Source organism: Nannobrachium achirus (assembly GCF_963921795.1).
Source record: "Nannobrachium achirus genome assembly, chromosome: 17".
Taxonomy (NCBI): Eukaryota; Metazoa; Chordata; class Actinopteri; order Myctophiformes; family Myctophidae; genus Nannobrachium; species Nannobrachium achirus.
In genome coordinates this window covers 8,021,983-8,046,619 of record NC_137824.1, presented here as the reverse complement: position 1 = coordinate 8,046,619, position 24,637 = coordinate 8,021,983, and the positions used below count along the sequence as shown (strand labels likewise).

The following is a 24,637-nucleotide window of genomic DNA, read 5'->3' as shown; positions in this document are numbered from 1 at the left end:
TTTTATTCACAATGTGATTCTTTGTTCGCCTGTAGTATGCCTTTTTGGTGTGTGGAGTCCACCTGAAATTGAAACAGTTATTGTTCTAAGAGTTTGTGCTGTCATACAAAGGACAGGTAGAATGGAATGGATGTATCTTTACAGAAGGAAGGTAGCTTCATAGATACTACTGACAAAGACAGACAAAATGTGTTGACTGCAAGCATGCCTCGTTCTCTCATGCCAGTGTAGGATGAGTAGGATCTCTGCATGTATTAAGGTACGTGTATGAACATATAAATGTACACAACATGCACTTCAAATAGCACAGGTAAGGGTCAGTCTAAATAGTATATAATATATCAAAAACAGTTTTACATTGAAAGTATACACACAATGCCAGGTCTACAAATGAACCTGGCATAGGTTCCATACCATGTTATCTAAATTACATTTTAACCTTTGCATAAGCCTGCAAGGGCTAAGGTGGAGTCTGGGACCTGTGTAGCTCACTAGCTCTGGTCCATAGCGTTAGTGGAGTTCTCCCTAACTTCGCTCCGGCTTGGCAAAACCGGAAAGCCGTCTCGTCTGGTCAGAAAATAACAAAAACTGTTTCGCCCCTCACCAAACCAAAGGTATCAGTGGGGTGTTGAAAGCTTACTCTACTTAGTGAACGCAATCTGAGCCCCCACCACACGCTTAAAATATATTTCTAGGGCGAAATGAAAAACAGATGGAGACATAATTTCTATTTTTTTACTATTTGTCCTCGCCATCACATTGCCAGCTCAGTACTTCCGCACAGGTTAGAGGACCACATTAACAGAGCATTAGTCTCGTTGGGTGTTATTCAGCTCTACGACGTTGGAACCATAAAGAGTGTCTCCATCCGGTGGAATATTCATCATTTCACCCTTGAAATGTATTAAGTGTGCGTGGTGGGGGCCCAGACTGCATCTACCAAGGCGAGTAAACTTTCACTCCCCACTGATACCTTTGGTTTGGTGAGGGGCGAAACAGTTTTTGTTATTTTGGGACCAGACGAGACGGCTTTCCAGTTTTGCCAAGCCGGAGCCGAAGGTAGAGGAACATAACGTTAGGGAGAACTCCACTAACGCTATGGACCAGAGCTAGGACCTGTGGAGCGTTGTCCTGGATGGATTAGGGAAGGTTTGAACAGCTTCCTTGTTAGCTGATATAATTTAGCAGAAACTTAGTCTGCAGAAGGGCACGCTTCTTGATAAAGTATAATTATTTTGCTCCCTAGTCCTACGAATTGGAACAATTATTCTCACACTATTCTCATCTTGTTTCCCAATTTGACTTATTTCAATAACAAGCTCACAATACTCTCCGGCCATCAAATGACAGTCTATCAATTCTCAACAGAGGCAAAACTAAATTTGCAAGAGGGGTTAGAGTAGTGTTAGTAGTCTAATATTTTTTAAACAAGATCATTTCGATGTATGCATCAAGATTGTGTGTGCTGCCAGGTTGGAACTGTAAGTTCCACTTCTTCCGCATCTCTTCTGAAGGCGATGTAGACAGGACTGCGATGTAGGACAGGAAGCGCAGAATCGCATGCATTTGAGCACTGTGGAAGGCTTCAACAGCACCTGTATGAACATAAATGTAAACAACATGCACATCACGTAATACAGGTGAGGATACAATAAATATAATTGAAAAAGGAAGACTGAGGTGCAAGTTCGTTCTACAGTTTGGGAGCCAGAAGTGAGAAGAGTCTGGGCCGTGTAGTTCTGGTCCAGAGCGTCAGCGATTCTCACTGATGCTCTGACAGGCGGGTGACTCAAAGACTAGACAAGGATTTCTTGTTTGAGGGCTCAACTTCAGTCAAAATAAACTAAACTACTTTGCTACTCACCTAACCAAAGGTAGTTTTGCGTTGTTGAAAGTCTATTCTCCTCGGTGGGAAACCTCTCAGCACCCCACCCACTCTGTAAAATACATTATTTTTGTCATGAAATAAAATGCATCCACGTCAAGCCACCGCAGACAACCTGGAAATAAGCGGCGGTCAGAGTTGGATGCGTTTTATTTCATCACAAAAATAATGTATTTTACAGAGTGGGTGGGGTTGAGAGGCTTCCCACCGTGGAGAATAGACTTTCAACAACACAAAACTACCTTTGGTTAAGTGAGTAGTAAAGTAGTTTAGTTTATTGACCTAAGTTGAGCCCTCGTAGGGGTATAGAAATCCTGGTCTAGTCTTTGAGTCAGCCGCTTGTCAGAGTGTCAGTGAGAATCGCTGACACTCTGGACCAGAGCTAGGACATGGTTGTCCCGGATGTTTTAGGGTTCTGACATGTTCCCTGTGTTAGCTGATCTAATTTAGAAATTTAGCAGACACTTATATCTGCAGAAGGGCTGCACGATTCTTGTAAATGATTATTTTTCTCCCTAGGAATTGGAAAATTATTCTCACACTTTTATTTTATTTCCCAATTTGACTTATTAAAATAACAAGCTCATGACTTATTGTACAGAGCAGGCAAGGCAACATTAGAGTTGAAAGAGGCTTTAGAGTAGTCTAATATTGAAAAATTAGATCACATTGCTGTATGAATCGAGAGAGTAAATAATATTCCTGGGAGTTCCTAGTAAGCTGCTTCTTCTACGGCATCTCCAGGGGTTGACACTAAGGTCTCAGAGGCACTTGCCCATCGGGCAAGTACAGGTCATGTTCTACTTGCCCAAAGGTAATGCCCACTTGCCCGAAAAGTAAATCGTCCATTATAAAATGATAGGTACGATTTTAATTACCGCAATTTAACACTTAATTCTTTACTTTCTGGGGCTGTGCGATAAAATGTCATACCTCAATACCTCCGAATCCAAATACTTTAGCTATGATTGAATATGTCTATGGTTTCACACTTGTTATTTTATATTTTTTAATGTAGCAACAGTAAAAACAGCACATTATAGGTAAATTGTGCTCTTATTTTACATTCCACAGACCAGAAGACACAGCGCACTGGCCACGTTCAGGTGTTTAGACAGATATCTCGTGTTGTGTTTATAGACATTTGTGTCCCCTCTCAAATGAGCGCACTTGCCCTGTCGGGCAACCTGAAAGCCAACTTCACCTGCCCTGACGTTTTATTTACCTGCCGGGGGCAGGTGTGCAAGCCTTAGTGTCAATGCCTGATCTCTTCATTCAAAGGGCGATGTAGACAGTTGTACCGCTGTCTTCCCGCAGGACTGCTATGGACATCATCTTGGACGGTGGATTATGTGATGTGTCAGCACCTTATGCAATTATAGACAAAGAGGAGGAAAAAAGTTTCAGGGTAAACAGATTTTTTACAATGACATTTCAAAATGTTGCCATAGCTTTTACCCCATTTCTAGTAATCACACCATGCAATAATGAGAATCCTAAACCAGTTTGCTAAAAAAAGAACAGATCTATAAGCTAACAACAGTAACACTGCATTTTACCTTCTTTCAAGTAATGTTGGGGGGTTGCTCTCGGGCACAAACCTCTTATCTCCATATTTAAACAGTTTTTTGTTTGTAAGTTTAAACCCTACTTTATACTACAGTGTAGTACAAAAGAATAAAAAGTAACTGGCAAAAGTGCTGGATGATTACAATTCAGGCATTTAGCAGATTTTAATCCAAAGCGATTTACAATAAGCAGGTAATATAATAATCAATATAATAGGATAATGTCAGTACATCAACAACAATATAACAAATGCATAGGAATATCAATCTAGAAAAACAATAACATTTAGACCACGCACCTAATCAGTAAAAAAAACAAAAAGCAATGCGATCTAGCTTCATGTATGGTCAATGAGGGAAGGGGAGTGTTACAGTACTGCTATGTGTTTTAGTGGAGTTATGTGGATTCAGTTTGTTTATGAGTTTGTCTGAATAAAATATATTCTAGTGATTCACACACTTCACAGTTGTAAGTACCCAACGTTTGGTTGCCTACACTAGGAATCAGAGGGTATTATCATCATCATCATCATAATCATTTATTATAGCTCACTTTACATCATAATTACTGTGCAGCCACTGGGGGAGGGGTTGTTTGTCGATTCATATACATTATAATACAGTCCCCTCTGTTGACTATTATCTCACCACTTGTGGGTGCCCCGCACATTTACATTAATGTTGGAACCGCACTGCTGTTACTGGCTAAAGAGTAGCATCGCTAGCAATAACAATAGCCTAAAGGTAGTCCTACCTCTTGAAAGAATACACCTTGATATGAAGCCTCTCCACCCATTAGATGGATGATTCTAAAGACAAGAGATGACAACACAATAAGTGTTACAAACATGAATCAAGTTGCAACCTTTGCTTGTACATTATACATTATGTTTCGTAGAGTGGCATTTTAATTCCAAACATACAGTACATACCTATGTTCTGCTTCTTTTTACAAGGCACAGTTCAGCAGTTGTCCATTCACCGTATTTGGGGGAATACAGATGGAACCGCGTTCTCCTTTATTGTGGTCTTTGTTTTCTTAGCTTTGCATTGTGTCCATCAATCCTGCCATTACATCTCTGTGCAGCAGCACCCGGGGCTCGCTCCGTCGCTCGGCTTCATTCAATCATCACACCACGGTAAAACAACAATGCCATGTTGTTTCACCGACACAGTTGCACACGTTTCAAAACTTCTACAACTGCTCAGCATCACTGCGGTCATAACATCCCATCTTCTTACTACGTGACTTCCAACCAACAGCAACAGCACAAACAAACTAAAACAGCATGAACGCAGCGAGGATGTTATCATGGTTACGCTGTTAGCTTAGCTTTGGCTCTCGTCTCTCTCCAAGCGCTGCTTGCGCAAAGGATTATGGGTGCTGTAGGAGGTGCTGTAGGAAGTGAGGTCATAGCTTCGCGTTTCCAAAAAAATGTAAATGTACATCCAAAATAAAATTCTTTTTTGTTTTCCAAGTTCGAATATCATATTATGGGATTACAAAAGCCCTTGAAAACGACCGGAGCTCCCCTTTAATTATTGAAATGGCTAAAACACTAAAATTAGTGCTCTCTGGGTCTCCTGGTGAGAGGGATCTTGGCTCTCCCCACCTAACAGGGCTCTAAACCAGGGAGGAGAAGCACAAAGACAGGTTGTTCCATCCTGACACAGAGGAGAAATGACCATTCCACAGCATTTCTGAAACTATTCATTTCAACAATATATATATTTTTCCTTCAAATCACTTACTTACACCAACATCGTTCATAAGAAGTTGTTTTTTATCTTTATTTATTGAAATTATAACCCTGGGTTTCACCCTTCACTCATCTCAGTGCAACCCTTCAGGCCGGGAAGCATTTTTGGGTTGTTGTTAATAGGGTTGGGGACGGTAACCGCCGTACCGCCGTACCGCGGTATACCGAGGCCTACCGCGGTGTCAGGGTCCTTACCGCGGTCAAAAAAGAAAGAAAAAAATAGTCTATTTTTTTATTGAAAACAAGCGAGTTTTAAAACGGGGGAGAAGCGAGGACTGCATGCGCTCCATGCCGCTCTGCTCTGGGCCGCGTACCACAGGTTTGGAAGCCACATACGTCACTCGACTCGGAGACACAGTCTACACACAGCAGCAGCCTCGTAGTAGGGAGCACGGAGAAGCGTAAACTTTCTCTGACTGTAATCCACACAACACAAGTATGTTAATACATACCTTGTGTTGTGGCAGTAGTACCTTGTGGCATTTTCTTTTTTATTCATACGGATTACAGGCAGAGCGCGGACCGCGTGGACTAAAACCGAAAATGAAACTATATTTTACTTTTCCCAGCGCGTCGCGCCGACTCGCCCGTTGTGCCCCGTCGCTGATTTTATAACCTTTTCTGTCAAGTCTTGTCACTAAAACCTTTATATATCAGCACTCAATCGCTGCGATTTCAGACGTGAGTTAAAGGTCCATGAAACACAAAATCACTTTTTCTATAAATATATATTATATCAATGAGTCACTTGTGATGGGGGGCAATGATATGGTTCATTTTGTCCATATGCTTGTGGATTCAGAGCTTTCTGCTGTCTCTGTAGCTTTTTCTGTGTTCTCCCATTGTCAGGGTAGAAAAGAAATATTTCGCGCCACTCATTAAATATTTGCTCACTGTGTACCATTAGTACAGTGTGACGTGGCTTATCTAATTAATTATGTTTGTTTTATATAGATTTGTATCAATGGGGGGCGTGGTTTCACTGTAGGCTGCTTACATCCAGAGAGCAGAGCAGGGACTGCAGCTGCTGTCTCGACCGTGGGGCAGGGCTGTTGATGTTAGACTCAGTGGTGGAAAGTAACACTTGTTACATGTTGGAAGTATATTAATACTGCGATGTAGAAACCCTCTGTTACAAGTAAACGTCCAGGATTCAAAATGTACTCGTAAAAGTAAAAAATAGCCGATCTACAAGCTCACAACGCGTCGCGAAAGCGGTGCGGCTATTTTTCGTGCATGGACGCTAGGCTAGCGCTGATAGCTATTTTCTGTATGTGTGTAGTGTAGCCTGTGTGTGTGTGTGTGTGTGTGTGTGTCGTGACAGCGCGCACACACACACACACAACGTCCACACACGAAAAATAGCAGATCTACAAGCTCACAACGCGTCGCTTTCAAGACGCGTTGTGAGCTTGTAGATCGGCTATGCAGCCGAGCTAAATCAGCTAATAGCCGTAGCAGCAGCAGCTTCTCATGTAAACACGTTGGTTTCGGCTATTTTGTGACTGCGTAGTGTGTGTGTATGTGTGTGTGCGTGCGCGCACTGTCACCACACACAAACACGTGTCACACGCACACACACGCACCAACGTAAACCAACGTGTTTACATGAGAAGCTACTGCTGCTACGGCTATTAGCTGATTTCGCTCGGCTACATAGCCAATCTACAAGCTCACAACGCGTCTCGAAAGCGACGCCTTGTGAGCTTGTAGATCTGCTATGTTTCGTGTGTGTGTGTGCGCGCGCACTGTCACGACACACACACACACACACACACACACAGGCTACACTACACACATACAGAAAATAGCTATCAGCGCTAGCCTAGCGTCCATTCTTCTTCGGTTCCGAGGTAACCAGTCCAGAGCTGGAGAAAGTTAGTCCATGGATAAAAGCTCAGAGAGCTTGTTTGTAAAATACTTGCACATTTTATTTGGTTATAGAACATAGAGTTGCTGAATCTTTATACTTTTTACACCTCCAATGGCTGGTTTTAAAAAATGTTTCCGAAATGGAAACAGCAACAGTGTACTGTCCACTGCTGACAGCTTCGCTCTGTCTCTCTCTGATAGAACACGCATTACTCCGCAGCCTCCCCCCACAACGGCAGATAACCACGCCTACATTTTAGAAATCTTTTCATATTCTCAAGTTGATAAAACAAATAAAGAGGCGGGGTTTCTTATCCCTTTAATCACTGTACACGATCTGACTACCCGTCTCCGTCTCTCTTCTGGTTTGTTCACACACAGCAGTGTCACTCATTGACTGCCAAGGCACGAGTTTCACGAGTTATTACAGTACTCCCAGGCTGCCACAGCCCGAGTTTCCCGAGTTGGAAGCCATTTTGAAAAAAAAAAAAATTCAAAAATGTTTTTTATAAAAAAAATTCTAAAAATGCCTCAAATGTATTAGGCATGATCGCAATTGCGAAATTGCATGTTTAGCCCCATAACAAACACATCTTTCAAAATGTCAAAAATGGCTGTTTTGTCTGACTTTGAAGGCTTGTATCTCATGAATGCCTGAACGGATTTCCAAGCGGATTTTTTTGTTTGAAAGCTGTTAAAAAGTACTACACATATGGTGCATATATGGTGCATGGGCGTGCACGATCCGTGCACTAAAAATTGATCCGTGCACTAGAAATTTAGGAACGTGGCATCCTGGTACTTGGCGGCCATCTTGAAAAGGGCATTCAATATTAAAAGCCCAAGTAGCTACCGTTACTATGGTAACCCGACAGTGCAGATCTAAAAGCTCAGAACGCGTCTCGGATGCGACGTGTTGTGAGCTTGTAGATCTGTTCCTTTCAAAGCCAGACCCGCTGTGCTGTACGGGGAAGTATAACTCGGGCAGTCAGGCTGTGGAGAGGCGACTTTTGGGAAGACGATTGCAATATTTTGGCTTATTGCCGAACCTTAATTAATAGATACGGGGGTAGGGATGGCCAACGGTTAACCGTTACCGTTAAACCGATAAGAAATTGGTTACCGGTAAGCACTAACGGTTCATTTTGACCAATAAAAAAAGAAAAGAAAAGGGAAATCAACCCATGTGTCACACCAAAAGCCCCGTACACCAATATCTACGCAACATCAAGTCACCAACCATGCAACTATACGCGCTGTGGTCACACATTTCTGGACACCAATGTCTGTGTAACATCCATGCATTCATGCAACTGCGAGTCCGCAACGCTGCTGTACACGCTGACTTGTTCATCAGGAAACAAATGCTCCCTCGTCGATTGGATTTTACAAAACAGACCCCCGTCGTCACATTGAATCCCGTTTAAGAAGAGCTTAAAACACAACTTTCTAATGTTACATGTTGATGACGTGAGGAACGCTAAAGTCGTCTTGGTTACATATTTGGCTATGCGAAAATAACAAAGCTCAGAGTCGCAAATTCAATGATCACTGCATCAGCATACACAAAACACGGGCGAGAGAGAAGAAAATGAATGAAATGGACATCACGTTTAGCCGATTCAACCATTCCAAAAGTCATACAATTGGAAGTTAATGCTCTACATGCGGCTACATGCGAGCGTCTCCGCCGTCTCGCTGCTGCTGTTTTGTTAGGCGACTGCCAGGGAGTGCACAGAATTTTAGAGAGTCATGGGCTGACATTTCTAAAAGGGCCTTTTCAGACGGATAAAAGTTAAGGGCTCAAGCCCCTTTTGCTGTATGTGCGCACGTGCCTGGCGAGCGCATCACATAAGACTGATCACTCATTTCAATCCCACCGTTTCTTTGCAAAAACACATTTCTTTTAGAAAACATTTGTATTCTTGTTTCTCCCAGTTTTATTGTTTTTAATGTGTAAATATAGCACTTTATTATGGGGGAAACGTGTGTAGGCCTATTTTCCTTTTTTAAATCGCTAAAATACCGCATTTTTTAACACATTTCCTTAACGGTTAATTAACTGATAAGACCTGACGGTTATCGGTTAAGAAAAAAATCACCATTTGGCCATCCCTATACGGGTGTGCGGTAATTACCGCAATACCGGCGGTAAATGGGAAGACGGTAACCGTGATAACAAAATGTCGATACCGAGCCACCCCTAGTTGTTAATATGTACAGTATGTAATTTTTGATAAATATTTGAAGTTTTTCAGAAAACTTAGAAAGCCTTTTTAGAATCGGCCTTAAATCTAAATGGGTTAAATATATGTGTGAAAGTTGTAGACATACTAATACATTTAGATCATCATGTGATATATTTTTCAGATTGAGATTGTGAAGGGGTCAGGAGTCTTCTGCAAAAGATGTGCATGCAGCCACTCCCACAGCAATGGTGCGATCGCCCACAAAACTGATGAAACTGATGAAAAGTGATGACTCATCACTTTTCATCACTAAACCATCGTTTTCTGGGGCCATTTGTAGCCCAAGGAATGTTTTTTGTGCAAAACAAATGCTTGCAATGGATTCAGCATCATGACAAACCCCTAGTTAGACCCCTCGCATCCTACTTAAATACTCAGAAAAGAAAAAGAAATCTGGGTATTTTCCTCCTGTATAGAAAGTCGATGGGAGATCAACTAAGCTGGGTCTCAGAAAGGGTTATCATACCAAAATGTAAACTAGAGACATGTAGGAAGTCAAAAATGTAATAATCAAACCTCGGTTCGAAGTGAAGCGGTGAACTTTTATTCTGTGTGTTCTAGAGTTATGAACTCTGTGATCTATACATCTATACAGTTATGGACTCTGTGATCTATTCATTCTTTATATATTCTGAATTCTACATTCTTTATATATTCTGAATGAATAGAATGGAGGGCCGAATTATCATGTGAAGCTTGACCAATCCGCAAAGTATCCATTCATCACCCCGGGAGGGACACTACACACATATTCTGGACGTACGGGACAGATAAAACCTGTTCATTCTGAACTGAAATGGCCATATATGGACATGGGACACACATTTTGCTTTTTGAAAAAGCCAATTCATTCTGGACTGATATTCTGGACGTACGGGACAGAAAAAACCTGTTAATTCTGGACTGGAGTGACCATATATGGACATGAGGTGACATACATTTTGTTTTTGAAAAAACCTGTTCATTCTGGACTGAAATGACCATATATGGGCGTGGGACACACAAAGCCACTCATTGGAAGCGGTTTTCACCGCTTCAAAAAATGTACGGTCACCTTGGGTGGTACCAATTTGTGAAGATATCAGAATTGGCCCCAGGCCTAACGACAAATATGCCTTAATACATATAACTGTCCTCTATAACTACAATGTAAAATTAAAAAGCTAATCTTTCACTATAGACAGGTTTCTTGTTTACAAACATTGAGACTAAATGCACAGCTGACTGTATCATGTAATCAATTCCGTCCAATCCCCAAACCTGTTGTTTTGGGGAGCGCTGGTTTCATTGGCTAATTTTGGTACGGAACCTGCGCACGCATCTATTTTTGTCAGTGTAACGTGGACCAGAAACCCGTCTATTGAGTGAAAGATTAGCTATTTCTAGAAAGAAATACAATATTTAAGGTGTTTTTAAATTTACATTGTAGTTAGAGGACAATTATAATGTATTAAGGCATATTTGTCGTATTAGGGATCCTTTTAATGTGCAACATTGTTTTCTCACTCAACAGTTAACAAACCAAAGTGTATAGCCTAAAGCAGTGGTTCTTAACCTTTTCAGGCTGTGACCCCCAAAATAATCATATTTTAACTGGGGACCCCCCACCCTGACGAGCACTAAGAGCTGAGGCATTACATTTTGTATAACACGGTTCAAACACGTAGATCATCGTGTTCCCAACGTGAGGCGTTAAGCATGTAGATCTGCTATTTTCACAATTTATTTTCACAATTTTCAAATATTTGACAATTTGGCAAATTTATCATTTTAGAGGTATTAAAAATGCCTTAAATTGACACTTTAGAAATATACACGTAAACTTTATGTTGGTTTGTTGAGAAAACAATGTCGCACATCTGGGGACCTCCCAAATGGGGGTCCCGACCCACAGGTTGAGAACCACTAGCCTCTAAAGTAACATTTAATACCTCTAAAATTACAAATGAAACATTGGCCAAATTGTCAAATATTCGAGGGAAAAAAAATCTATCCCACAGCCCCCACACCAGCTCCCCCACAGGAATGTACCTGTCCGGTTAAAACAAAAGAACTATAGGCAACATGCATACATGCAAATAGGCTATGGGAGCGCTTCGCCTCCCAAACGGTTATTTTCAATGTCTCCCACAGCCCCCCCACAGGAATGTGGGGGACTGGTGTTTTCTCCTCAAATAAAGCCGTACGTGTTAATTTTGGCTTGATCTCGCGGGGTGCTGCAGCCCTTCATACCCCACAGACTCGGCGCCTATGAATTAGCTACTATTACAAATTGTAGTGAATCTAGTGATAGATCTCGGCTTAGGCCTACACATTCGAAGAAAAAGTGCTCATGTGCTTGAAAAGTTTGGTTACCACTGCGCTATAGCAACAACCAACAATTGTGACATGTGTTGTATTACAATTATCTTTACCAACCTGTGACAGAAGCAGTGTAACATTCGGTCCAAAACATGTAGAGATAAATCACCATCCATGACTTCAGAGTCCACAGAGTGACTTGGAAGGAACGATGAGAGACAGAGCGAGCCGACATCTTGTCTCTTCCTGCTCCTCCGTGGAGAGTTAACATGGCATTAAACTTTGCTTCTGGAATACTTTCGATTTCATCAGAGGGTTTCCTTGGATTTCTACATCCACCGAGCGATAGACCGGGATGAGCTTATTTTGCAGGTTATTGATCCGGTCTGCGTCTAAAACCGGATACGGAAACGGTGTGAATGTGTAAATGAAGTACAAATTGCCGGATACGGAGGGTGGGCTCAGATCACACTGGTCAGGTTGGAATGGAAACCTCCTGAACCTCTGAGTTATACCTCCCTGGTTTGTGGGGCTACAGCGACATCTACTGGGATGGTACAGTACAGCAATGTAAATGTAATGATAATGTCATTATCATAATGAGCGTGCACGCCTGTGTGTCAGGGTTTCCAACGCTCCTGAATCTGAGCACGAGTCTCGAGAATTTTGACCTCATCTCCGACTCCTGCCATGCACATGAATTGTAATTTCTCCTGTATTTGGTATCAAACTCCCAAAAGATCACCAGGAAATTACATCTACTATGTTTATTGTTTAAATGTTCCTGGGGGAGGACCAGTAGCCTGGCGGGGCCTGACGTCATACTCTTACTTAGGATGTATCCTTGAAGCTAATCTTTCCAGCGGAAAGATGCATGACTTCTAAAGTAATAAATAAAATCAACCAACAAACTCGTTTCCTACAGAGGATCGCCCCAATGGTCAATTTCAACACACTGAAGACCATAGCTGGTGCAATAATCCAGCCCCTCTTTGACTACGGAGTCCACGTATGGCATCGTGACGCCCCACAAGCCCTAAAAACTAAACTCCAAACAGCCCAAAATAAACTAATTAGGGTCCTGCTTAACCTTCCCTATCAGACTCACCTCACCGCTACTCACCAGTTAAGAGTGGGGTGGCTCAGAGTAGATGACAGAGTAGGCTACAGCAACTTGCAATGGGCCTGGTGTACAATACCCAAGTACCTGTCAAAATACTTTATAAACGTTAAGGATGTCCATAATTACAACACCAGAGGCAGCGCCACAGATCACTTTCAACTCAGAGTAAAAAAAAAAAAAAAAAAAACGATTTCTGTGAGTTACTGGAGGAGAGCCTAGCACCGGTGGACAATGTTGAAAAATACATTATTGGGGATTGGAACATAGACATGCTTTGTAAAGAAGCTCCTCTCTTCAAAAAGTTCAATAAGTTATGTAATCAACAGGGTTTCACTCAGCTCATCACCAAGCCAACTAGGGTTACAGATAACTCTCAAACCACCATAGATCTCATTGTAACCACAGACAAATCTAAAGTCTCCGCGAGTGGGACTATTGAATGTGGTGGTCTAAGTGACCATGATATCATTTACTGCACCCGTAAAATACATAAGTAAAGCTGACGGCCACAAAACAGTTGAAGCTAGAAACCTCAAAACCTACTCTAGCGAAGCCTTTAATCTCAAACTGGAGAAATCAGACTGGTCCCCAGTACTAGCTAGCACTCAGGTCGATGAAGCCTGGCTGGGCTTTAAATCCGTTTTCAACACTACCCTAGACGAAGTGGCTCCTTTGCGTAGGGTCAGGGTTAAAGCCCGCTCACAGCCATGGTGGAATTCGGATATCTGTGAATCAATAAAACACAGAGAAAGAAAATACTCTGAGAAACGCAAATGTAATCAAAAACAAAAAAAAGGCCCCAATAAACACCTTGCAGCCAAACTCCAAATAGTCAGTTTAGAGGCTAATAAACTGAGAAACCGGACAACCTCCTTAATCCTTTCTGCCAAAAAAAAAAACTACTTGGATGAGAAAGTTGAGGAAAACATCCACAAACCATGAGACCTAGCTATTTAAAACCCAGCTAGGCTGTGGCGCTAAACTTAGATACATAGCCAGTGTAGTGATGCGCGGGAGCGGGGATTGAACCCGGGAACTCCCACTCCCCAGTCCAACGCACAACCAGTCGTGCCAATAGGGCTGAGCCCGATTAGCAGGGCTGTTGTCGCTGGTTCATGGCTGGTACTAACTGTGGGGGCTATAATCACCCCCCTGATCTTTGGAGCGCGCTTTGGAGCGCGCCCTCGCGCTTCACACTTCACGCCGCGGACCGCCGCACACGACGTGGATCTGTCCCTCACGCGAGGATATCACGCTCCTCATCCTGCTCACAGCGCCAGACCAGCAACATATCCATCCAAACTCCCATCACCCTCCTCACTGCCAGTCGTGATGTAGCCAAAAATCTCAACATCTACTTCACCTCCATGGCCAAAAATCTGGTCAATAAACTTCCCGCTCCATCTGGGCTGTTTGGTGTTAGGCACATCTTGAAATTCTACAGGAACCTTGGGGTATGCAAAGACAACTTTAAACTTGCCACGGTGACAACTGATGAAGTGTTTAAAAAACTGCGCACCCTACCTCAATTCAAGGCCGCTGGCCATGACAAAATCGCCCCCAAATTTCTCATACTCAGCTGCCACCATTGCCCCAATCATTACCCACATTATTAATCTATCTATCAAGCAGGGTTATGTCCCCCAGGACTTCAAATTAGCTAAGGTAACCCCCCTGCACAAAAAAGGCAGTAAACTTGACCCTGGCAACTACAGGCCAATCTCAATCCTTAGTTCCATCTCTAAGGTAATGGAAAAAATTGTCTATGAACAGGTGGCTAAATATCTTTGAAGAGAATAAACTGATCTACGAGTTCCAGTCTGGCTTCAGAGAGTCCCATTCCACAGATACATGCCTCATCTATTTGAATGATTACATCAAACGTGAAATTCACGATGGCAAATATTGCGGCATGGTCATGCTGGACCTCCAGAAGGCATTTTACACCGTTGATCATTCTATTCTGATTGAAAAACTCAAAGCTATTGGTCTTGACAGCACAGCAGTGAGATGGATGCACTCTTACTTGGTGGGGAGGGAACAGATGGTGGAAGTCAACGGAACCCTGCCCCCCCCCCTCCCAGTAAACTGTGGTGTACCTCAAGGGAGTATACTAGGACCACTGTTGTTCTTAATATACGTAAACGACATGTCATCTGCTTGTGACTGCAATCTGTTTCTGTTCGCGGATGACTCGGCTCTCCTAGTCTCAGGCAGAGACATATTGCAGGTTGAAAAGGCCCTTAACTGTGAACTAAACATGATCTGCACCTGGCTCAATGACAACAGACTCTCAATTCACCTAGGTAAAACTGAATGTATCCTCTTTGGATCTAGTCAGAAACTTAGCCTAGTTGAGAACTTCACAATTAAAGTAGGTGACACTGTGATAGAAAGAAAAAAACACATCTGCTACCTGGGTTGCATCCTGGAGGCTAACCTATCCAGTGAAAAAATGACTACCAAGGTAATCAATAAAGTCAACCAACGAATTTGTTTCTTGCAAAGGGTTGCCCCGCTGATCAATATTAAATCCCGAAAGACACTAGGAGGTGCTCTTATTGGGCCCCTCATTGATTACGGAGTCCTTGTCTGGTATCGCGATGCCCCAGCTGCCTTAAAGTTAAAGCTCCAAACAGCCCAAAACAAACTAATTAGGGTTGTGCTTGGTCTCCCTCCTCAGACCCACCTTACCGATCATCACCACTAAAGCGTGGGGTGGCTCAAAGTAGCTGACAGAGTACAGCATCTTGCAATGGGCCTGGTGTACAAGATACACTACACCTCCAAGATACCCATGTACCTGACAAACTACTTCTTAAAGGTCAAGGATGTTCACGATCACAACACCAGAGGCAGCTCCACTAATCATCATCAACGTAGATTTAACAATAAACAACTCCTGCTATACCATCAACATGTGGAACGCCCTTCCACAAGCCTTAAAGGAGAGCAAATCCCTAGCCTCCTTCAAAATTGGTATGAAAAGTCACCTTCAGACAGCTGCTACCCGTGACTTGTAAATAGACTAAGCCCCCCCCCCCCCCGTTCTTTTTTCTGAAACTGATATTATCCTAGATAAAGTACTATGTTCTATCCGTCTGTCTTTCAATGTTATATGAGATACTTAAAGTGTGGTTCCTGTGGAAATAAGCCTCGGCTTTCTAGGATCTCCTTTTAGTTGACCTTGTACCAGTGATTTGTACTGTCATGAAACTGTACTTTATTTCTATTGCAAACTTCTAATAAATTCTTCAATCAATAAAAAAAAGGGTCAAACTCGTTCTTCTGCCATACCACCAAAATGTGGAAAGCCTTACTGAAGGCCATAAAGGAGTGTGGATCACTAGCATCCTTTAAAATTGCCCTGAAAAACCACTTACAGGCAGCAGCCGTTCGCAACTGGTAAAAAAACAAACCTAGCCCAGCCCTACCATCCCCTGCCCCTTCTTTGTATATACCTTCTGTTTGTTTACACTTACTGTTTTCTTTTTTTTGTTCTTTCATTTTATCTACTGCATAATACTGTGTTCTATTCGTCTGTCATTCAATGTTATATGAGATACTTAAATGGTTTCCTGTGGAAATAAGCTTAGTCTTTTCATGGATCTCCTTTTAGTAGACCTTGTACCAGTGAACTGTACCGTCATGAAACTGTACCTTTTCCTATGCAAACTTCTAATAAAGTCTTCAATCAATCAATCAATACTACGGAATGCAGGTCACTTCGCCAAAAATCCAACTCGCCAAATCAACTTGCTAGGACACCTCGCCAATGAGCAGGCGTGTCAACATTGGACTGTCAGTCCAGGAGAATCAAGGAGATTTATTTTTAGGGGGTGCGCGGAACTCCCCAACCGGGGTCTGGTGGTCCTCCCCCCAAAACTTCTTAACAGATATATATTTCCCTGTGTTCTGTTGAATTTTGTGCATGTTTGATACTTTTATCAGGCTTGCTTTACTAGCATGGGTACAATTCCAGCCTTAAAATGCCAAATGTAGGTGTACAGATTTGATGACAGAAGCAAAGTAATATTTAACATAGTAGATGTAATTGCAAATCATCCTGGCAAATCCAGGAGCATTGACAAGCCTGCCCAATGAGCATGGACAATTTGGGTAAGATGAACCACTTTTTGCTTATGTTGCCCTGGAAGCAAGAAAAAATTATTAGATGGCAGTAAATTCAAAACATCTAGACATATTTCAGGATGTCTGTGGTAATTTGTCCATGTGTGTCCCTATGGAGTGAAATAAAATATTTAAGGTGTTTATTTTATTTAGGCTAAAATGTTAGTTAGGCAATTATAATGTATGAAGGCATTAGGCAATTATAATGCAATTATAATGCATATTGCCTCTGGGCCCAACAGCTTATTAGCCAGGGATCCTTTTAACACATATATACAGTGCCTATCCCGAACATGTTCGGCTTTATTTCAGTCCAATACAACTTCTTTTTAATTATTTTACTTACCCTGAGCTGCTTGTAGAGCCGTGGGTGGTCCTGGCTCGTCCTACGCTAGCCAGCTAGCCATTTTACATGGTCCGACGATATATTCCATTAAAAATGGTTTAAAATACATTTTTGAGCCCCCCAATGTTCACCGAATGTTCAGCACCGCTTCCGGAACGTAGTCCAGTGTGCCAGTGAACATGTTCGGCGTTTTTTAATGAAATTAATAAAATGATCCGAGGCCTTCTGAAGCCTGGCCTAAATTTTCAATCCAGTGGCTGATATCCAATCGCCCCCGGCCGGCCGTTATTGAGAAACGTTGCCGCGAATCGCCGCCGAATCCAATGAAAAACCACATCTTTGAAGGGCCATATCTCTGGATTGTGTTTTTAGGGATGCGCACCGAGGTTTATTTACGGCGAAATCGCCTAAAAATGATCTTTAAAATGACAAAATGCTAATGGCTATTCTGTAGCCCTTTTCATCCGGGACCTTTCCATGACGTGCACGAACGCGAGCACGCGCGTCACTGCAACGTGAGCCCCCGGATGCTAATGCAGTCGCCTATGGGAGAAAGTCTGGCATTCTAACGGTGCCATCTAGGGGCTGGCACTGGAAGCGTTAACAGTACTTCTAAATATAGTATATAGTATAAAATATAGTACTTTGGTAAATACACACTTAAGTTGTACTTTGGACTCTGTTATAATGTAATTTTGACCACAGTACTATTTTGGAAAATAAATATTATGCGCCCACATGTCCCTAGTGCACAGTTGTCCAGGTGCCCATGTGTCCTTAGTGCCCAGTTGTCCAGGTGCCCATATGTCCTTAGTGCCCAGTTGTCCAGGTGCCCATATGTCCTTAGTGCCCAGTTGTCCAGGTGCCCACATGTCCCTACAGCCCAGTTGTCCAGGTGCCCACCTCTCCAGGTGCCCACGTGTCCCTAGTGCCCAGTTGGTTTTGGTGCCCAATATTATTGAAGCTTAGAATGCCTGTTGATGAAATAAAAACTACTAGAGAACATATAAAATGGTTCTAGCAGGTGAGCAACACACACCGCGATTGTGTGCGTGTCCATCGTGCACGATCATGCACGATTCGCACGCACACCGTGGTCAGCTCACAAACACAAAATATCCCAGTATAAACCATGCTTGTGTTGCTGAGGCGGCTGCAGTGTTGCGTAACAAGGAAGTAAAAGCATGGGAGAGTTGCACAATGCACATAGAACCTTGTAGTACAGAAACAGACCCAGGACCAGCAGAAGGCAGACTCCAGACCCAACCAGAGGATAGACATACAGTATGGAGAATCAGGGGAAGAGGGGTTGGTTGAAGCACTGTCTGAACGAGACACAAGTTCCTCTTAAACACACATTTATAGAGCTGTGAATCACTTTAAATGTCAATCATTTAAATTAGCACATGTGCTGTGCATTAGCACATATGTGCTGTGCTAATTTAAATGAACTAATGTGTCCATGTGCTATATTTTATCGTCTGAATTCTCTCTCATTCACTGCCAGAGAAAATACATAAATAATCCAGCTCCTGCCAGCAAAATCAGCATTTTCCTTATAGTCCAGGGGAGTTTTTTCCCGCAAAAGATATCTAAAAAATTACTTTTTATATAAAAAGTTGAACGGTTAAATTGTTGATCAGGCAGTTGACCGGCAGGGACTGAGTTGACATTACATTTGTTTTGCCTCACACTAGCCCTGTAAGCGTGCAGCTACCAGTCACTCATAGTAGTGACTCTCTATAAATGTCAATACTGCTGCATTTGTGGTTGGAAAGTGTTCTATGTGCTTAGCCCCATATGACCTCACCCTCCGCTGCTCGGAGCACAACAGTATGCAGCGACGGGTGAGGTTCTATATGGGGCTACTATATGTGCTCTCTGAACACGTGAAGGATGTGAGCAAGGCCTGGGCTTCCTTTGTTTGAGCCGTGTGGTTTTAAAAAAAAAACCTTTGTACTCTTAGAAGAGACAAAGCAAAGAGACTTTGTGGCTCGATATGTACCCTGACATTGTGGTCAGATATAGTTTCTAGAAGCTGCTCACATTACTTAGAAAAACACGAGAAAAACTAACCGTTCTTTTCTCCTCCATTTAAATTAATATATTGTAAACTATTATGTGATATAAAGGACACTGTTCATGTCTTTTTAAACAACTCTAATTCAACTTTAAGTGATATTGTGAAACATAAATCTCATTTGGCCTCATCATACCTTCTGTAGACCTACACGACAACCCACCAATATTGGTGACGCATGTCTCATGAGTCGACAGTAAAGTGCATTTGTCTTGTCAGTCATCATGTGCTTTGGCGCACACACACACACACACACACACACACACACACACACACACACACACACACACACACACACACACACACACACACACACACACACACACACACACACACACACACACACACACACACACACACACACACACACACACACACACACACACACACACACACACCCCTGTACTGGGTCTGGGGTGTTGTCAGATTGGCCTGACCTCAGTGACCTCTGTGTGAGAAGTGGAGTATCTCTGCACTGGGTACAACCTGTAGCAGTTTCTAAGAACACTATTACCTGTTAATAATAACCTGTTTGATCTCTGTAAGGGCTAATGTTATTATAGAACATCATTTATCACCAGTCAATGCACAGAGGTACCTTGTAATGTTACAGCAGCAAAAACAACAACAACACTGGACAGGTTTAAAACTTCAAGGAAAGCTAGCTTGGCTTCCTGATGCAGATCACACTGTACAATATTCAAACATGATGCAGTTGATGAGGATATAGTCTCTCGATGACAGACTTCTATGCTCTGCAGACTAGCATAGAAGTCTGTCATCGAGAGGCACTGAACAGAATTTTGCCTATGCCTTCCCTACTGTCCTCACCAACATCAACAACAACAACAACATCTGGTAGCCGGCCATCTCAAAGAAAAGGTCGATCCTTTTCACTTGAAAATTCTGTTCAGTGTCTGTGATAATTGGCAGTCGCAATATATGGAGGAGGCGATGCTTCCTGTACGTGTACGTGTGCGTGTGCGTGTGCGTGTGTGTGTGTGTGTATTTTGTAAATCTGGCTAGATGTCCTTCTGCACTGTACGTACTGTTCAGTCTAGTTGACAAAGATCATTGTCCATTGTTAGTTTGCGTTTGCATTTATAGTTTATTTGTAAGAGAAATACAGAGAAACATTGCCAGTTGCAGAAGCATAATTTACAACACCAGTAAGGGTTTTATTCATTTGTGTATAGTTTTTAATCTCGCTAAAATAAAGGGTTTATAATTATTTTTTAATTTATTTAAATTTTAATTTATTTAAATAATTACATTTTTCTCAAAGGATTTTTGTTTTTACATTGTGGATACTCTAGTGTCTTCAGTAACAATCCAAGTTTACAAAAGTTCTCAAAATGATTTTAAGTAGAAAAACAAAAAATAAAATAACCTCTATGGGTATTATATATTTTAGAAAAACAAAGTGAGTAAATATATTTTGGTCATTTTAAACAGATAATGCATCAAGTCATTAAAACCACATTATAGTTTAAAATCATAAAATCAGTTCCTACATGATTATTTTAACTGATTTTGAATTATTTTAACTGATTTGATCACGATGCTATATTTTATATGTCACATTCCTAAGAAAAAAAAATGATTTTAGTAAATTTACCCCCTTTGACTCCGGATGGAGACGCAAATGCATAGCCAATCAGAGGCAGGTACAGGGCAGGTCTAAGGGAGGAGCTTTGCTGAATTGCAGTGCAGAAATGAATAATGCTGTGCTCTTCTGATTGGCTACACAGCTACCTCCATGATGACAGCATTGTTGCCTCTCCTCCTCCTGGCATTGGCTGCTGCAGCTGAGAGAGAGAGAGAGAGAGAGAGAGAGAGAGAGAGAGAGAGAGAGACACACAGACAGATAGACAGACAGACAGACAGACAGACAGACAGACAGACAGACAGACAGACAGACAGAGAGGTTAATATTATCAATTATACAGAATAATCTCTTCATAAGTAGCTACAACTGCTCTGCCAACAAGTGAAGTTATTAAGACCCTATAACAGTTTATTATTTGTATGTGTAAATGTCACAATCAGAATTTGATTTACGAAGTGTGTTTGCACAGGATTGTAAAAAAAAGAAAAAGTACAGTGCCCCCACATACACCAGCTATGTTAAGCAGTGCATGTTATTGGTGCATAGCCTGGAAATCAGCCGAATCTGACAGTGCAAAAATTAAAACAAATGAATGAGCAATTACAACTGTGTTGGTTCACTTGGTTGTAAACAACAACGATACTTGCACTGCACTTAGGGCCGTTTAGCACTGGGCGTATAGGGTGTTAGAACCACAGTGGGATTGTTTGATGGACACAGGTTAAGATGTGTTTATATAACTCACCTCTAGCTCTAGCTCTGTCTCTCAGGATAGAGAAGGTTTTATAGAACTCACCTCTAGCTCTGTCGTTCAGGATAGAGAGGGTTTAATAGAACTCACCTCTAGCTCTAGCTCTGTCGTTCAGGATAGAGAAGGTTTTATAGAACTCACCTCTAGCTCTAGCTCTGTCGTTCAGGATAGAGAAGGTTTTATAGAACTCACCTCTAGCTCTGTCTCTCAGTAGAAGGTTTTATAGAACTCACCTCTAGCTCTAGCTCTGTCGTTCAGGATAGAGAAGTAGAGCAGAGTTGACACAAAGTAAGGAGTGAACACCAGCAGCTTAATGATCACTTGCTTCCAAGTGATGAGAGGTTCTTCTGACTCTGAGGTGGAAGATGGATATGTAAAGAGAACAATGGCTTTCAGTTTCCAGACACTGGTCTATCTTGGTGATAATTATAATATTATCAAATGATCTGTCAAAGTTTCAAGACTCACTTGTCACGTCCATCCAGATCTCTGGAGAATGTCCAAGGCCAGGGATGGAACACTTGTAGAATCCTTCATCAGACTTGGAGACATGGAGGATGGTCATCTGTCCTGTAGACTCAGACCTGAAGAGGGAGCCGTTTCTATAGAAGTCAGCTGGACCTGGGAGGTTGGAGGATGGTTTACCAGTGGTCTGGTCTTTGGACAGGCAGCGCAGTGTGACATCACTTCCCTCTGGCACAGGATGTACAGGACCATCTAGGATCACATTTCCATCTAGAAGCAACAACAGTGATTTATGAACATCTATAGAACCAACATGTTGAGTTATGAACATCTATAGAACCAACATGTTGACTTATGAACATCTATAGAACCAACATAGCATTACATTCATGCAGTGCAGCAGGTGCTCTGAGCCTTTCATCAGACATCCTCAGTTATAGAGCTGATCGGTCCTTATCAAGAAATAACACACAGCTGGTTTCAGCGATTGACCAATCAGAATCAAGCATTCAACCAAGCTGTTGAAGGACAATGGAGGACAATGGATCAGCGTTCACGTCGCGTCCTCCGTCAGTACCCGGGCCCGCCCGGGGAAACTAATGATCCTTCCAGCAGACTAAATTCTAAGAGACGACGCCTGAGAGCCAAGTCAAAGAATCCTAGTCACAGTCCTAAAGCCGAAAGCAAACAGCCCCAAGAGCACCTTGCGGTAGGACCTGCCCTTCGCATACTACAACTAAACGTTGAAGGCCTTTCTGCAGCCAAGCGAAGCCTTATCGAAGTCCTCGCCTTCCAACACTCGATTGATGTTATCTGCCTCCAAGAGACTCACATTGGCACAGAGGAAGCTGGCCGCTACACCATCAATGGCTTTGACCTCCTGTGCTACAGTCCACATGCCAAACATGGACGTGCCACCTATGTGCGCACTGACATAGTCGAAGCAAACCACCTGACAACAACACAGTTCTCAGATACCATAACCATTGGTGGCTTCCATATTGTCAATGTGTACAAGCCCCCTAGTGCCGACTGGGATCTGCAGGTCTTACCCACCCTACCCCACCCAGCCATCTATGTGGGGGACTTTAACAGCCATCACCCTGACTGGGGATACCCAGTAGTGGATAGTGATGGGGAGGCACTTTCAGACTGGGCATCTAGAAATGACCTTGTTCTGATACATGACCCCAAACAAAGAGGAACCTTCCACTCTGCCAGGTGGAAGAAGGACTACTCTCCTGACCTGTGCTGGGTCAGCTCTTTGAATGGAACGCCCTATCCTGCACAGATCCTCATCCTTGACGATTTTCCACACAGTCAACACCGGCCCCTGCTTGTACACATTGGCCTACAACTCCCAGTCATAAACAGCCCAAGGAAGATGCGTTGGAACTTCCGCAAAGCCAACTGGAAGAAATACAGGGAAATCTTGGACCGGAGTGTTGTCACCATCCCACTCCACACCATCACTGTAGATGAAGCATACAACCGCTTCTGCAGCGCCATCTACAAAGCTGCCCACAATGCAATTCCACGAGGCTACCGACCCCTCTACGTCCCATGTCTGGACGGAGAAAGTGCTGCTCTCCTACAATCCTACAAAACATCAGGGGACCCAGAGATAGCAGACCATCTCATTGAATCGCTAAGTACAGCCCGGCGAAAGAAATGGGAGGAGACAGTAGCTGACCTGAGTCTCACCCACTCTAGCAGGAAATGTTGGAGCCTCATCCGCCGTCTAGGAGCTGCACAGAAGCCCCCTTGCCAAAGCCGAGCATCTGTAACTCCCAACCAAGTTGCATCCCACCTACTGACTATTGCAAAAGCAACCCAAGACAAACACACCAGAAGAGCAGTTACAACTGAGCTAAAGAAACAACAAAAAACGCTCATAGAGGAAGGAAACCCTGAGCCTTTTGAGGTTGCTGAACTGGAGAAAGTCCTGCAGGGCCTGAAATGTGGAAAGGCATATGACATATGACAACATCTCTCCAGAGTTCATGAAACATCTTGGCCCCTGAGCCCTAACCTGGCTGACAAAATTCTACACCAGGATCATACAGACAAATCTGATCCCAAAGAAATGGCGGACAGCAAAAGTTATTGCCATACCAAAACCTGGCAAAGACCACAAACTACCAGCAAGCTACCGCCCAATCTCCCTACTCAGCGTTCCTTTCAAAATCATGGAACGCCTAATACTGCAACGTATTTCTCCAGGAGTAGAGGAGATTCTTTGTGTGGATCAGGCAGGTTTCCGCAAGGACCGCAGCACTGGAGAACAAGTACTGGCCCTAACCACCTTCATCGAAAATGGTTTCGAGAGCAGACTGAAGACAGGGGCTGTGTTCCTCGACCTCACAGCCGCATATGATACGGTCTGGCACAAAGGCCTTCTACTGAAACTCACAATGGCGATCCCTGCCTGGGCAACAGCAATAATAAAAACTCTGCTGACCAATCGGAGGTTCAGAGTTCACCTCGGTCAGAACAC

General features: G+C 42.8%; 1 protein-coding gene across 1 annotated transcript in view; it reads right to left on the bottom strand.

The window, feature by feature from the left end:
• Window positions 1–22,392, bottom strand: part of LOC308301880 (NACHT, LRR and PYD domains-containing protein 3-like) — a gene marked incomplete at both ends in the record, with an annotated part of 75,382 nt that extends 52,990 nt beyond the window's left edge. Inside the window, 3 exons of the mRNA XM_080746030.1 lie at window positions 11,753–11,881; window positions 21,909–22,028; window positions 22,260–22,392. Of these exons, the coding sequence (XP_080602156.1) occupies window positions 11,753–11,881; window positions 21,909–22,028; window positions 22,260–22,392 (382 nt within the window). The remainder of the gene's footprint in view (window positions 1–11,752; window positions 11,882–21,908; window positions 22,029–22,259) is intronic.
• Window positions 22,393–24,637: the final 2,245 nt, after the last annotated feature.